Raw genomic sequence first — 16407 nt, 5'->3', positions numbered from 1 at the left:
GCGAAGCCCCGCCCCGGGACCGCCGCTGCGGCAGCGCCCGCGGCCCTCAGCTCCCGCCCGCCGCTGCCTGACGCGGTCCGAGCCTCCTTCCCCGGGCCCTCAGCTCCCGCCCGCCGCTGCCTGACGCGGTCCGAGCCTCCTTCCCCGGGCCCTCAGCTCCCGCCCGCCGCTGCCTGACGCGGTCCGAGCCTCCTTCCCCGGGCCCTCAGCTCCCGCCCGCCGCTGCCTGACGCGGTCCGAGCCTCCTTCCCCGGGCCCTCAGCTCCCGCCCGCCGCTGCCTGACGCGGTCCGAGCCTCCTTCCCCGTGCCCTCAGCTCCCGCCCGCCGCTGCCTGACGCGGTCCGAGCCTCCTTCCCCGGGCCCTCAGCTCCCGCCCGCCGCTGCCTGACGCGGTCCGAGCCTCCTTCCCCGGGCCCTCAGCCTCCGCCTGTCTCTGCCTGACGCGGTCCGAGCCTCCGTCCCCGGGCCCTCGTCCCGGGGCGCGGTGGAGGGGCTGCCGGGGAGCTCCCGCTCCCGGTGCGGGTGGCGCCGGGGCGGACGGCCTGGTGCCACCGGAGGATGTGGGTCGTTTGTGGGAAAAAAGTAGTTTTTAAGAAAGACGCCAGATTTTTGTTGAAGTAGATAAGAAGCCTCCTAAGCCCATGTACTTTAAAGTGTTAAAAACAAAGCTGTTGAAATCGGGACAATTTAAGACTTGTTTTTGCCCTCCTTTCTGAGGTACTTGTCTCATTACTTTTAAAAGCTGCTGGTGTGTCAGTTGGAGGAGCGGCGGGGGCGTGAGGGGCCCTGAGGCCGCAGTGCCCGACCCCGGCAGCGCCGGCCGCGCCGCGCCGCTGCCTCCCGGAGCCGCGGGCCCGGCGCGCCCCGGGCAGGGCTCGTCAGCAGCGCTGGGGCGGCGGGACAACCGCGCCTTCCGGAGAGAAAAGCACCGAGCTAGAAGTAAGGCACTTTGAGGTCATACCTCTGGGAATGGCCGCTTCTAAAAACTTCTACCTTTCTTACACTTGGCAACGTAGAAATGTGAGGTTTGTCTAAGACTAATTGTGTACCAGTTCTTGGTGATAGAGTTAGTAGATTATTAGCAGACATTCCAGTTACTTAGCTCAGTATTGGCAACTATATACATAGTGAGCAGATTCGTGTTGCTTTCTTGTGTTTGTGACTGTATCTGCATCTACATTGTTAGGTTGCACTTGGATTGAAAATTGAGGGGAGGGGAGATACTGGGGAGAATTCTTGTACACATTTTCAACACCCATTTGTCTATGTCTTGCGGGTGTTACCATAATAATGCTACAGTAATAAGGCGTTAACAGTGGCTGGTTTGGATCTGTTCTGAAAAGGGCTGCACAAGACAGTAATAAACCCATGAGTAGTTACTTTGCTTAAGAAAATAATACCTGTGAGGAGACAACAATACTGCCATTCCCCTAGTGATCACTGTATTGCCACTCCCTATGGGGAAATTCATTATATTACATTTAGCCTGCTAAGGCAACCATTACTTTTATTATTATTATTTTGTCCTTGAGGCAAGACATTGCCTTGTGTAAAACACCTTTAAAAAAAAAAAAAGGTAATTTCTATTTATTATGGATAAATTAGGCTTGACAAAATGCACTCAGAAGCCGTCCTTTTCTAACATGGTGTATTTTTAAACTAGATAGATAAAATCATAAAACCAACACATTTTCACCTAAGGTTTTCCTTTCTGTTTATTTTCTTTAGCATTAAAACTCCCTAGAAAGTTCCTGCTCCTCAGCGAAGTCGGCAGCTTTTCCTAGTTTGAGAGACGCGAGTCTTGCGTGTTTCTCAAGCTGTTTATTCATTCCTCAAAGAGACCTCAAGCCCATGAAGCCTCCTCTCACAGGATATCACTTCCTGTCCTAGATTAGGGCAAATTTGGGAGAAGACCTCTGGAAGGAGCCCCCAGAAAACAAACCCCCCCACAGCCCCTCCCCCACCTGGTTCGGGAAGGATTTCCTCAGAGAGAAGTGCAAAAAAACCTCTGTTTATTTAACAAGTAAAACGCTCTCCAATACAAAAAACAGCACCAGATGACAAAACCCTTTCACCGTTCTGAAGAGATGACAAATTCAGAAAGTCTCTCCTGGGAGTGGTCGCCCAGCTATCAGTCTCTGGCACTGGGGATGGCTGCTGCAGGTCACAAAAATGCAGACTCTTGGTGTTTCTTGATGTTTCCCAGGTCCAGGTCCAGAGCAGGTTTAGATGATATTCAGGAAAGGGAAAGGGAAGGGAAAAAAACAGTCCAGGGTAAAAATTGGACTGCCTAGCTAAACTAATAAGCAAAAGCAAAGCGAAAACAAGCAAGCAAGCCAAGCCAGCCAAGCCTCTCCTAGACACAGACCATGGGGGGAGGTGAGCCGGCTGATAACAAGACAAAACAATCCTTCACTTTCAGAGTCAGTCCTGAAGGCACAGAACATAATATCAGGCATGAACAGAACACATGATTTGGGATACAAGCACCATAACGTCACCCTAGGACACTTCCAGACAAATTTAGTGGAGTCTGAGCATCCTCCCATCCACCATGTTTTGGAAAAGCAACTTTTTAACCTGCAGTAGCAAAAAATGTAAGTTTTCATATATATTAGGTTTTCATAACTGTGTATTTACAATTCATTTTTTATTTATAGTTTCTGCAATTGTATTGTTTTGTAGCTCGGTAGCATCTTTAAGGAACTTTTTTTTTAGCTCCACAGCAGCTGTATAAGGTGAATGTTATTATTTTTTCTTTATGCAAACAGAATTTTGAATAGCTTTCCAGCAAATAAAACAAATCGGGGGATTTTTACAGCATCAGTGGAGGTCAGAACTTCTCCCATTGCAAGTAGTGATCACAGTTACTTAGACCTGCAGTAGCAGTGGGCCCTAAGGACTTGTGCAAGGTAATAACAGAATAAATGTATAGGCAGCCCCTCTGAATCAAAACTGTTCTTTTTGCTAACAAAGTAACTCTTTATGAACAGTTATTCTGCAAGGAAACATCTGTGTGAGAGGGAAGTTGTTGGAATACTTGGTGTAATGGGTGTGACATTTCTTAGGTTCTTTTCTTCCCTACTAAAAGCTGTAGCAAACCAATATGTGAAAGCAGCAGATACGGAATGTGACTGTTAAAACTCTGTGTGGATCCTCTTGTGGTAAAGTGGTCTGAGTGAGTGTCTTGAGTCTCCTTTGGTGAGGGGTTAGAGTTTATACTTAAATCACCTTCACATTCTCACTGCATAATTTACAGAGGCAACTTAAGGTACTCTGACCTGTCTGTTGGAGGCCATTAAACTTACGCCTCTCCTAATAAATCAGATCAATCACCTGCTGTGACAGCCAGGGCTTGCAGCACTTCACAGCAGAGAGACCTGCACCAAAGGCTGTGTGGAGCTGCCAGCCTGGTGTGTCCCACTGCCTGAGCTGTAGCTGTGGAAATAAACTCCTGCAGCTGTGGTCAGCTGAGGCCATTGCAGCTGACACCCATCTTGCTGTTCAGTACTACACTGGGGTGCATGAATAACAGTGTATTTCCTGCTCTGGGATTTAAACTTCTAAAGCAGGTGAGCAGGGGCTATTTAACTATTGTCTCTGATACAATGGCAAGACTATTCTAGATATACTGTCCTCCTTACAAAACTTTATCTGCAACCTATTGCAAGATGTTTGTTATCTATTTCTAATAGCTTAAAACTACTTAATTTGGCAAACAGTTTTTAAAAAACTGAAATACAGTGAAATGTGGTGGTACTGGTAGTATTTAAGGTCAGTTCTTGCTGTGCACATTGAAAACTATAGATTTGTTGCAGCAACAACATGCTGGCAGTAAGTTTACTTAACACTCAACCAGCAAATAAGCTAATCTTTGATAAACAGAAACAGATAGAAGTCCAGAAGAGTGAACTGGAAGATCATCTGAACTTTGACATGTACAAACAAACAGGAGTGAAAAAGACTTGGTGTATTATACTGTCTTTAAATTTTACCCAATTAGCACAGCAAGGTAATTGTGCATTGAGATGTAGTTACCACTGTGATATGCTTGAGAAGAGCTAGCTGGTATAGTGTAAACCTTAGCAGTTTATATCTGAATCCTCTGGCCTACATTGTAACCACAGGTAAATCCTACCTAGTTAATGCTTTCCATCAAGCTCTGCTGCTATTTTACTGCTGTTATTTAGATTCAAAAGATAGAGACTTTCTCATGTGTCTGTCATCTAGGGTATAGGGGAAGCAGCCAGGAATAGAAAAGCAGGTGAAAAATGAAGAGATGGGATGTCAGCTTTTCACTGTAGGAGTGCTGTTAAACGTACAGAATCACAAGATTAAAAGATACGGAGCCAAATCCGCCCCTGCTGCCAATTAACTTCTGTATAATGACATTAGAGGTAATTTGGCCATTTGTATTTAATCTGATTTGCATAGATGGGCAGCTTGAAGTAGGTGGCTGTGAACGGAATGCCTTTTCATGCAAATCACTTGCCTAAGTATTGGCCTGGTCTGATTGAGAGCGGCTCTTATCTCTTGCATTTATTTCAGTAGCACCAGATCAGCACGTATGCTTAATTATACATATAACCACTAAAGCCAACCATGGACCTCATTCAGAGTTGAGGACAGGTAAGAACTTTCAGAACAGTGCAAGTTCTTTGTCTCAAGGTGCCCTTATAGATTGTTGGGTTTTTTATTTTTAAAAAAATTGAAATACTGTATTTTGCAGATTTTAAAAAATTATTTTTAATGTTTTGACTTACCTGTGGAGAACTTTTTGGAACATAATAGGAGTCCAATGCCACTACACGCCAGGGAAAAGTTTAAAAAAAGCACTAGTTGCTGGGAAAACAGAGATCAGTTTTGCCATGTTACAGTCAGTACAACTGTATGATATTTGAACAGATATTGCTGCTGTCTTGGTTTGATGGTAAATCATTTTGTTTGTATTTTCCTTACTACTGTAGCTTCTCTCTTATTCTGAAACTGTGCTGCAATATGCTCAATTGCTAGAATGCATTTCTTTGATGTTGCAATTCTGACATTTGCTTATTGCTAATAAGCCTTATTGCCAACATTCTCATCCCAAGGCATTTATTTTGTGTATGGGATATACCTTGTAATTTTTGTAGCTCAGGGCAGTGATGGTTTGCAGCTAATCAAACCTGCATTTCTAAATGTTATAATTTGAATAAGACATCTCTTATAAGCCTGTGGTTCAGCACTTTATAGAGTGTTTTTACTACATATCCAACACACTTCATAGGATATTTTTACTATGTATACAATATATTTGATTTCACTATTACTTTTAAATGTTTGTTGTTACATGCCAAGGTAAAGTGAACTCCTATTATCCAATCCTGGTATCAGGCCAGGATCATTAGAAGCTGTAGGGGAAAGCACACAATAATTCTCAAAGTGTTTTTATTCAACTTGCTATCTTGATGAAGAAATAATGGCCATTGGCAGACTACAAATAAGGAAGTTGGAAATTTTACCCTGTCCTGTTCCATTGTGCCTGAATGGAAAGTGAGCTTATAATGGGTCCTTCTTCCCCGTTGCCATCCTTTCTCACTCAGACTTCTTCCTGCTGTTGTTGGAAGAGCTTATCCTTCTGCAGATGTTAGATAATATGATTTTGTCTGTCTGCTTCTCATAGATGCTCTTTTATTTTTTTACTTTCCCGTCAGTAGGCTTGTGGTGCGCTAAAACACGCAGCGAGCCCTCTACTGGCACTTTCTGCTTTTGCTTTAGGCTGTGGTAGAGGTTTTTCCTTCCCAGCTGTGCTTGCTTGAGCCTAAGGAGGCAGGATAGCGTCTGCTCAACTACTTTAATCTTGCTGACTTTTAAAAATTTAGTTAATGTGCAAAGGAGTCCTTGTGTTCGCGGCTGTAACCGGCAGTTTGGTACCTTTGGGGGTGAGCTCACATCCTCGCTAGGCGCGGTGCAGACACGAGTATTTCCTGCGGAGCTCCCGCGGCACCTGGTGCGGGAGTGGGGCCGTGAGGACACCGCGAGGCTGCACCCAGCAGCGCTCCCCGGGCAGCCCGGGGCGGGCAGGGCAGCTCGCAGAGCAGGCTGGAGTCTGTGCGCGATGCCCGTGCGCTCCGCTCTTCCCAGGCTGGCTGGTGTGCCTGGCACTACGGCTGCGCTGCCCAGCGCCACTGCCTGACGCAGAGCTGCTCCAAAACCTGGAGGTGCCGTGAGGAGCGCCCTGAGTGAGACCCCGAGGCAGGAGAGAGCTGCGTTCTGCTGGGAGCGGCTGCTCGGGGTTTGCGTTATAAAAGCTCCGTATGCCTCTTAGAAAAGCATCTGAAAAGGGGCAGATTGGTATCCCTGTTTTCGCACGACACCTGCCTGTGATTTTAACACTTTCCTTCCTGGCACACTCCAGTCAAGCTTTTGCAAAGATTTCCCAGACTGTGTCCTTCCTCACTGGGCAGGTGCAGTCCAAGCCGGTTCAATGCAGGCTCTGGGATTTTTTTCAGCACGCTCACGGAGTATACGTGCTCTAAATGCCTACAATACAGAGGAATCCAGCTACTTCTAATGGGATGCATTTGCAGAGAGGAAGAATTCCTCATTTAAGATGGGTAATAAGCAAACGATATTTACTGATGAACAGCTAGATGCCTACCAGGTAAGATATCTTGGTTTGCATTAGGGGATGAAAGGGAGTAATCTACGTATGTTTATGATTTGAGTTTTTGTTTGGTTTGGGGAGTGGTTTTTTTTCCAATATAATTGAAAACTTTCTTTGTAACCTGCATGTATATATTCCACTGTTCCTTTCAGCAGCTGTAATGATATCTAAGGCTGGGTTGTTGAATATACTCATTTAATTCCCTCTCTGTATAGAGGGAGAAGGGTCACATCCTCAGTGTCTGAACTAGGAAGCAAAATAAAGATTGTGACTAGCTTGACAAAAGTGTAGCACCTTCTCTCCCCAATGCCTTTTGCTGACAATAGAGTGGAAAAGAAAAAACCAAATCTTGTTTAAATTCACTTCTCCTAAGGATAAGTCAGAGAAACATCCTTAGTGTAATTCCAGAATAGGTGCCGTTATACTTGTATCCACTCCTGGAAAGCAGTTTCTTACCTCATCGTCAGTAAGTATGCCTTTTATGTCAGGGATAACTTGGTACTTCTTTATTTACTTAACATTGCATAAACTGTTTTTAAATAGGGTAAAAAAAAAGGAAAAAGGATTCCCTGTTTTTAGTCATGTTTCAGCACACTGCAGATCTCACTGAAATGGATTTCAGGAAGCTGAAATGGGCACAATGGGCATCTTGAACAAGTTTCTGAAAATACAGTGAAGCAAAGCATTGAGTAGAAGTGTGCTTAAGAAGGAGGCAGCTGACTACTTTTTAAGAGAGGCAGCCAGGGCTGGCTGCATTGCTCTGTTCTCCTACATGAAATGACAAACATTGAATTAGCAGCACAGGAAATAAAGATTTAGTTTATCTTGTGATAACCAAGGGACAGATACAGACCCTTAAGGGACTGGGTAACTTAATAACATTTTATCTTTGTGATCTTTAATTCAAACTATTGAAGTAGAATCTATTATTTTAGTTACTAATTTTATTTCAAGTCACTGCTAACATGGACTTGTCACAGGTGTAAATATTGAGCCATGGAATGAGGCCAGGTGTATATGCTTAAATGCTTTCAACCGTTATCCCACACTGAAAGTAAGGCATAAACTAAATGCTTTTATAAATTCCTAGTGGTTTTCTTCGTCATTGTAGGAAATATGACAGTGGACCTTCTTCATTTCCACTTTGTCTCACTTCTCACCAGCAGTCTGTAATGTATTAATCTAAGTGATATTAGACTTAGCAGTCCAAGATCCAAAAGAGCTTTTTTCACATCCCTGCTGGATAGGCAAGAGAGAAATCAAAGATCTGTAAAGCACCAGTCTTCCTACTAACAATAGAAGTGAACACAGAACAGAGCACAACTGCAGTGAAACAAAACAAAATCCAAATGTAATTAATGTTATCCTCTTGACATAAACTGGCAAATGCAAAAGCTGAAATGTCATCCCTAATTCAGTGCTCTTCACGTAGAAATTGCCTCTCTAATGGCTTTTGCAGCCCCTGCCTTTCATAATGCTGGGTAATTGATCTCAAAGCCTGGCAGGAGTTTGGCCCAGTGGATTGAGTCTCCTTTGGGATTTCTCTGTTACAGGCAGACTTGCAGTTCATTAGTGTAGAGCTAGACGGTTTTTGACTAGTAACAGCACTTGTTATGTTTGGCAAGTACCATAAAATAACAGGTTTCAGGACAATAACTGACCTGCAGAATTTGTCAGGAAGGAGCGTTAGCCTCATGCTGTGAAGAATCAGATAAAGACATAATTTTGATGGTGATTTGCCTCTGATCTATTAGTTTTGCATCTCTTGAGTCTTTTAAACAAAAAGATCCTGGGCTGACTGCTGGAGCCATCCACACAGAGAGCTCTTGCCTCTCCACAGCATCCTGGAGGAGTCAGCAGTTTGTAAGTTGAGCTGTTTGAGTTGGAATTTGCCATCTTACCTGCCTTCTTCTCATTTGTGGAATTTCTTCAGAATAGAAAAAGGAAGAATGGGGCAGTGTTTCCATAATTTTTTTAGTTCAGGTTTTTCATGTCTTGAGGCAGCAGCTGAGTTACCAGGGTCTCTAAACCATGGGCCAAAGTAAAACACTGTGCACCACAGTCCGCTTTGCAACAGTCTGTTGTGCACATCTGTACCCCAGTGACCAGGAAGGCATCTCCATATAAATTGCTTTTATAAACTGATCTTATAAATTCAGTCTTTTTTTTTTTTTTTCCCTAAAGCAGTTTCTTGTGAATTTATGTGTCTGTGAGTTAGTTCTGTACTCCTTACAACAGTGGTCCAGTGATACTATGAACAGTAGTACAGTGTTCATGGTATCAGCATTCAGAAGCAAAAGTGTCAATCTTTTTTGTAAAATAGATCTTGGTTGTTCTTTTTTTTACTTCCTCACAGTTCCTATTGGTAGACTGTTCAAAACCTCACTCAACTCATGGTTAGACTTATAATTTCTTTATTGAAATATATTTCTGGACATTGTATTACCTGGTTATACCTTCTATTATTTCTGTCTTTCATACAAATTGCTTTGAGCTTATAGCACCTAATATTTTTTAAGGAGGAAAATTTTTATATTTTTTAAAAAAATCATTGTGTTTTATGTGCTAGTTCCATGAAAGACACTATGAGGTGAAAAAGTGAGAAGTTCATGTGCCTAAAGTATGGTAAAACCTATGCAAGTGACTTTAGCGAGTGAAGATTAAGCTACAGAAAAATCACCTGCTTGAAAAGCTAGAATACATAAATCGCAGATCATTAGTGTAATATTAATGAAATAAAATAAATCAAATTGTTTTATTTATGTAAAACCTTCTGAAAAGCCTATGTATGCACCTTTTTTGCATGTAAATGGTCATATTGAAGAGCCAGTTGTTAGCAGAACTTTTAACTTTAAATTAAAGAATTGTAAATGTGGTCACCCACAGGATGACCTCAGTGTTTTCAACGGGCAAGTTTTTTAAATGCTCTTCATTAAGATTGGTAGCCAGTTGAAACTGTTTGTACAAGAGACCTGTAATAGAACTTGATAATGCTAAACCATTCAGCATTTAAAAATAAAAAAAAATCAAGTAGGTAGATGTGAAGTAAGGAAAGGAGCTTTGCAGCTTTCCAGTCTAACACCTTGTCGTAACACCTGCTATTAAGATCATATCACCTGTTATTATGATAGTGTTCTTGTTGGCAGCTCTTTACATTTCCACAAGATTAGTGAAATGTTTTGCAAATTAGGCTTTTGCTAGCATTGGGTTGCTCATAGAGATTCACATAATTTAAAATACTGGCCTTGTAAGAAAAGGAATTTTACTGGGCATTTATGATTCTTATGCCCTTAGAGTTCTGGCTATCGTTTTTAGGTTTTTTTTTGTGAATGGGGCTTTTGGTTGTTGAGGGTTTTTTTAATACAGAAAGTATGAAGGTCACCTAACCAAGGTCTGGTGAGGGAAAAGGTAAGTACTGATAGCCAAGAAAGATGGATTTTATTGCAATAAAAGAACATTTTAAAATTAAGGTTTTAAAAGCTGCCTACAGATTTTGGAGGTCAAGTCTCATATTGAGAAAAGAAAATTAACTGAAATTTTAGGGTGTTTTGAGTGTGTACAGATGCTTGAAGCAATGGAAAATACAAGTATGCTGTAAAACAACTTACTTATTAATTCAGAACCATTTATTCACCTCGATGCTTAGCATTACTAACTGTAAAAAAATTGTATTGAGTAGGAAGTGCAGAGAAACTGTACTTTGGCTGTGGACGAACTCCTGCACGGTTCAGTCAAACTCATTTCCTTTTCTGGGATTACTTGAATCAAGAGAGCTGAACTCAGTATAAATTCAGCGATCCTTTTGTTTGTTTGTTTGTTTTATTTCCCTTCTAGAACCTAAAGATTATAAGGCATATTAGTGGTTTTATTGCAAGCCATTTGTATTTGTTCATTAATAGTACTATTTACTCTGCATTATTTAATGCAGTCTCAAAACGAACTGATGTTTACCCTGGCAGTTTTACAGGCAATATTGCAATACAATAGAGTACGATGAAGTATTGACTTTCTTCTTTTACACAAGAATTTCTCTATTACAGAGCTCACTTTTTTCCTTCTATCAAAATTTATGTCAAAGTGCAATTCAACTATATTTCATGAGAATTGCGCAAAACCAGAGTTGTACAAGTTATCTTGTGATCCGTCAAGAAACACCATTTGTAAAGTAAAACAGGTTCATCAGGCTGTCTTTTAAAAAGCCATCCAGACTTCATCCAGGGTCTTGGAAAATTAACCCTTTGCAAGAATACAAGAAGTGCATTCATAGGTTCCTCAGGATCTTCCATAAAAAGCATTTTCCATTTGATACAATATTGCTGTTACTGTGCAAGTAAAAGTAGCATAATAATGGAGCAAGTTTTTTTGTGAAAATATCCTTTGGTCAGGTTCTTGTTTTGTGTTACTATTTGGTGCATCTGTATATTGAACAAAATTACTTTTCTTGGCAGTTTGCTTTTTTTCAGTCCTTGCTAATGTCTGACTTGTTTTTACTCCCCAGTTGCCGTATGAATACGTAAACCAGTTCTTACAGGTGCAGAATTTTTCCTTCTGAAACTCAGTGGGTGTTTTGGTTGGTTTGGGTGTAATTGTGAAGTATATATGATGACAAGTAAGGATGAGCTGTGTGGTAAAATTTTCATTGGTGTTCTGATGCAAACAGCATTTTTAACTCCTGGACTCTGTTAACTCTTTATATACACTAACAGTGATGAAAGTACATAAATATCTTGCAGACTCAGTCTTGCACAACTCCATGCCAGTCTTAGTTGTGTGGAATGTAGAGCAAAAGTATTGCATTTGTAAAATGTAGTACAATTACTAATCGTAAAATGTTGTAAAATTACTGGAACAAGAGTTAATAATAGGTCTTATATAAGAGTTCATTTGCTTCTGTCTGGTACCAGATTCTTGATTCATGCTCTTACACATATTTTGTACTTTGGCACAGTACAAAATGTCATTTATGATTTTAAAAATGAAACCTCTACAGTAATTTGCTTTAAATATAACCTTTTAAGGTGTTGCAGCACCCAATAGTTAACATTTTTTAAGAGCTGCTCTCTCAGATAGCTATATGGTTTACAGTGTCTGCATGATCTTTGAGGCTGGTTTTTTTTGTGTTTTTTTTTTTTTTTTGGTTGGTTGTTTTTTTTGTTGGTTTTTTTTTCTCTTTGTTTTTTTTGGTTTTTTTTTTGTTGTTGTTGTTGTTTTTTTTTTTTTGTGTTCTTTTTTTTTTGTTTTTAATTTGGAGTGGTTTTATAAGACTGATGTGGATGTGACAGCCTGGTCAGAGAGTGAGAAAACTAGATAAGTTTTCCCAGAATCGGCCTGGGAGACTTTAGGGAGTTGAAGATAAACAATGATAGCTTATTATCATGAACAACCTGCAGGTGGTGTTTTCTTATTCTGTTTTCTTGTTTTTCTCAAATATTGTTTATAAGAAAGGGGTCTTGTTAATTAGCCAGTCAGGTGAAATGTATTGATTAATTGACCAACCATGGCTATCTGTATTGGAACAACGGATAAAAGAGGACCTGAAGTAAAGATGCACTGTACTATGCAAACCAGCCTCTGGAGGTTTCTTACTCAATAGAGACAGACTGATTTATATTATTTTTGTATTTATAAAATTTCCAATGAAGCTGTTGCAGGATCAAAGTAAACCTGACCTTATGAAGCTATACATATATAAAGCAGAATATATATGTATTGTCTTAGACAAGAAATATGCATTTAATGGCTTTCAGAAATACTGTTTCACAGCATATTTGAGTATTTCTATTCTTTCATTCTGTTGTTCATTTCCCCAGCTTTTGTTTTGTAGAGGAATGTTTTGCATACCGCCATGAAATTAGCTTTGTTTTAGAGCTGTGCTTTATGCACAGTACTTGTTTCTGGGGGTGGTGGTTGGTAACCTCCCATTCACTGGACTCTGCTGCCATTCATAAGCTGTGTGCTGCTCTCGGGAAATGGCAATCCATCCCCAGAACAGCTGGCACGTGGGGTGAGTGGTGTGCTGGATGGACACTCTACAGACAGTTAACTAGCAGCATTGTCAGAGCATCTCTCTCTCCTTTTTTGCTTTGTTCAAATCACCGTAGAACTCACTACAAAGCAGAACCAACCAAGGAGTTTGCAGTCAAGTCCTGCAGACGACTGCACAAGGTGGTAGACCACCATATTTCAGTCTGTTCCGTCCTTAATCTGCATTCATCTGACATAGGAAATAAAAGAACAAAACTAACAGCATGTGCATGCTCTCTGCTATAAAAATTATGTTTTAAGAGCAGAGACTGTTAACTGTGCTTTACAAGCAATGCTGACTGAGTTGTCCAATTATCAGCCATGAGCCAAGCTACCTGTGGAACCTAAATACACCAGCTGTCTGCCTCTTCTCTCTGCAAAGTATTTTAAGAAGCAGTTAAGCCATCTAGATGCTAAATTTGAGAATCAAGTTCCATTATACAAGGTCATAATCTCATGGAAATCAATGGGAAATTTATTTTCTGTTTGCTTGGTTTTATTCACTTTGTTACAAGATGTTAAGTAGATAATTGCAGATTTGTTTTAGTGATATCTTACCTCCAAACAACCATCAGTGATCCCATGCTGGACTTCTAATTTACTTGATTATCAAGGGCACGAGGACAGACTGAGTGGGAGAGTTGATCTTGGAAAAGGTTCATGTTTGTTCTCAGGGGCTAGAATAGGTGACCTGTCAAGGCAAAGCCTCTGTTCTCAAGAAGCTAAAGCCCCCAAGGGCCTGCTGTTAGCAGAAATTTTTCAGACCATTGTATAGCACTAGAAATAAAGGCAATAATTCCCAGGATCAATTCTTGCCAGTAATGTTGAACTGATAAGAATTATGAAAACTCTGGTGATGTTTATTTGTTTCATATTCAGTTTCTGCTTTTCTAGCAGGACTCCCAGACATTTTAGTATCCAGACAGAACAGACAGGTTTCTTTTTGTGCTCTTAGTAAACACAAATAAAGTCCACAAAAATAGCAAATGTGTTCCATGATATCTCTGGCTTGCAGGAAAATCAAAGTTATCATGTGCATAAATGACAAATGCTTTCCAGAGGCCACTTCACCTTTCCTTATGAGAGAGTGAATTTAACATGTTCATTTACTATTTATTTTCCTTTGTTATGTATTTTTCTGTATGAATGAAGTAGCCAGAAGAAAATTGGATGATTCACCTCCATGTTTCTTTGGCCAAAATCTTTAATTAAATTGGAATTAAATTGCTGAAGTTCCAGCAACTATAAAATGTAATTATGTTACTTAGACCTTTTTTCCATCATGATTTTAATCCAACTGAGGGCTGTGATTTCAAAAAAAAAAAAAAAAAAAAAGGAAAATTAACTCAGTCCTGCAACCCTTTCCTACCATCAATAGATAATTGTTTCACCTTCGTCTCTTGTATCAGTACTGCCAATGCTATATTCTAAGTCACTAAAAGGAAATGATCCAAGCTGAAAATGTGTCCATTATTGCTAGGTTCATTTACAAACACATTAGTTCCTTCCTTTAGAGTTCTCTGATGCAGTTATTCTGCTCATCAAGGTGAAATCTGCATAAAGGAACAGGTAGAAATAAAAAGGTGGGAGAAGCAAGAGGGATGGCTGGACTTCCCTATCAGAGGTCACGTGGAGCTCTGGTTTTGCACTTGCCATTTGACACCTGACAGGCTTTTTTATGGTAAATTGTCTCATAGGTGGTATCATCTGGCTGGATCAAGAGTATAGACCAGGTCACAGTGAGTTTGTGGTGCTTTGACCCTGAGTAGCTTTAAGATCTCTCTCAAGTGTGAGACCATTCTTGATTTTTTTTTGGCACTCTTCATCCCTGACAATTCCATGCAATTGGCAGGTGTAATTGAAATAGAGCTGTCAGTAACAGTGGTCAGGTAGATAGTTGCAACTGCTTCTGCTATAGAGGTTTTCAGTATTAGGGGGGTTTAGGTTACATTAGTAAAAAACTTGTTGATCAAAAAAGAGGCAGGCAGCAGTGTTTGTTAGCAACGTCATGATACAACTCAGAATAAAATATAAAAAATGTGTTGACTGTCAACAAAGATGGTTTATTATCTGACCTAATTTCTTCCAATAGCATTTTTGCAGGACTTTTGCAAGGTAAAGTCTTAAGTTCCTTTTAATCTTTGTCTCCATTTGTATATTGCTTCCCTGACAGCTTTGTAGTTAAGTGGCTACTGTTTTCCCTAGCCTATATAATTACAGATGATTGCAGCTGAGGGCATTACAATTATTTGTGAGATTACACCTGCCCTTTCTTAGTAAATGAAGCATCCTTAAGTGACAGTTTGACTGTGTTGATTGTGTGGAGTTAAGGAAGACTTGACCAGCTGGCTCCAATGTCACTTTGTGCAGTTGCAGACAATGTGGTATCAGTGTCAGCAGCTCCCAAGGCGCTTCCTCCTGGGCCTTGTAACTGCACAATCCACTGAAGGAAGAGCTGCTGCTCTAGTCACTTTGTATGGAGGAGAGCAAGGCAGCTCAATAATTGATACCTGCGGCACTGATCGTGTTCCTGGACACCTGAGACAGGCTGTTTGCTTCTGCCAGCAGGGATCCTTTGCTTCTTCCCTCCTTGGAAGAAGGAGGCATTTAGCCCCAGTGAGTCTCAGCTTGAGAAAAAATACTTTTTCACTGGTTGACTGAAGAGAGGGACTTGTAGAGACAAAGTACTTGTATGTACCCTTTAAGTATTACTTACCAAGTCTGATACTGTTACCTTGTCATAAGCTGATTTTCAAAGATGATATATTCTAAATATCTTTCCATTGAAGGAGGAAACCTACAAAGACCTGAATGGTTAGGCAAATGCCCTGCCACATCACATGGGCCATGAGAGAGGTGGGTAATCAGGAAGAATTCTTTGTGTTGGTGGTTGTCCCCTATATGTACACCCTCAGGAGCTGGCTCTAAGATCAAGTTGCATATTCTCTGAATTGAAGAATGATGTTCTCAACTGATTATCAAATATTTCATTACGACTAGTGTTCCTAGTCTTGGATGCAGGGCAGAATTTCCATTAAATACATACTTGGTAAGAGTGGAGACTAGGGGATTTTTTTTGAATGGGATGGGACTGATTATTGTTTCCTCACAGCACCTGAAATTATATCTCTTTTTGTGACTGAAGTAGAAATGCATGAAATGCAAACTCTGCCGCTGCTCATATTCTGGTTCTTTGGTGAAGTGTTTGAATTCTAGTATAACAGAGGTGTTCATGAAGTGAATTAAACCAATGTCAATTCAGTCACATCACAGAGCCATTTAGAATGCAAGTGAGTGCTTGTATGCTCTTCTCGCAAGTTCAGCAAGCTCTACTTTTGCATTTTAGTTATTTCTAGTTCTGTGATAGCACAGGGAGAGCTGAATGGTTTGCTGCTATTCAGGGCAGGGGCTATCCATTTATCCATGCTCCTAAAATAGAGGAGTTTGCAGCCTTCAGCAAAGTGACCACAGTGCAAACTGATTGTTAGCAAAAAGGTTAATAACTAATAAATAACCACATAATTTTATTATTTAACCCGTTGTCTCCAGCAGGGGGATGCTTAAAGTAAGAAGACAGTTTTTGTCATCAACAACAGATTGTTGTTTGTTGTTTTCCATATTCTTTGATTGAATACTTTTGGCATATACCTTCTATTTTAGATTTAATTTTGTTTCTGGTCTGGTCATTCCACATTGGAGAAGTATCTCAGCAACCTGTTTTTTCCTCCTGAACTAT

At 40.7% G+C, this 16407-nt stretch overlaps 2 protein-coding genes across 6 annotated transcripts in view; one reads left to right on the top strand and one right to left on the bottom strand.

The window, feature by feature from the left end:
• DNAJA4 (DnaJ heat shock protein family (Hsp40) member A4) overlaps positions 1-13041 on the bottom strand; it is a 73098-nt gene extending 60057 nt beyond the window's left edge. The window contains exon 1 of the mRNA XM_053954420.1: positions 13037-13041. The gene's annotated coding sequence lies outside the window, so the exon portion shown is untranslated. The remainder of the gene's footprint in view (positions 1-13036) is intronic.
• CIB2 (calcium and integrin binding family member 2) overlaps positions 49-16407 on the top strand; it is a 41886-nt gene continuing 25527 nt past the window's right edge. Inside the window, exons 1-3 of one of the 5 annotated variants that reach the window (XM_053954429.1) lie at positions 49-940; positions 2424-2598; positions 15461-15527. In XM_053954429.1, coding sequence (XP_053810404.1) covers positions 15483-15527 — 45 coding nt within the window. In that variant the 5' untranslated portion in view covers positions 49-940; positions 2424-2598; positions 15461-15482. Of the gene's footprint in view, positions 941-2370; positions 2599-6545; positions 6645-15439; positions 15528-16407 lie in introns of those variants that run through there. The other 4 variants (XM_053954431.1, XM_053954428.1, XM_053954427.1 and 1 more) reach the window with 4 other exon arrangements.

Source organism: Vidua chalybeata, chromosome 13, assembly GCF_026979565.1.
Source record: "Vidua chalybeata isolate OUT-0048 chromosome 13, bVidCha1 merged haplotype, whole genome shotgun sequence".
NCBI classification, from domain to species: domain Eukaryota; kingdom Metazoa; phylum Chordata; class Aves; order Passeriformes; family Viduidae; genus Vidua; species Vidua chalybeata.
This window is presented reverse-complemented; position numbering and strand designations above follow the sequence as displayed.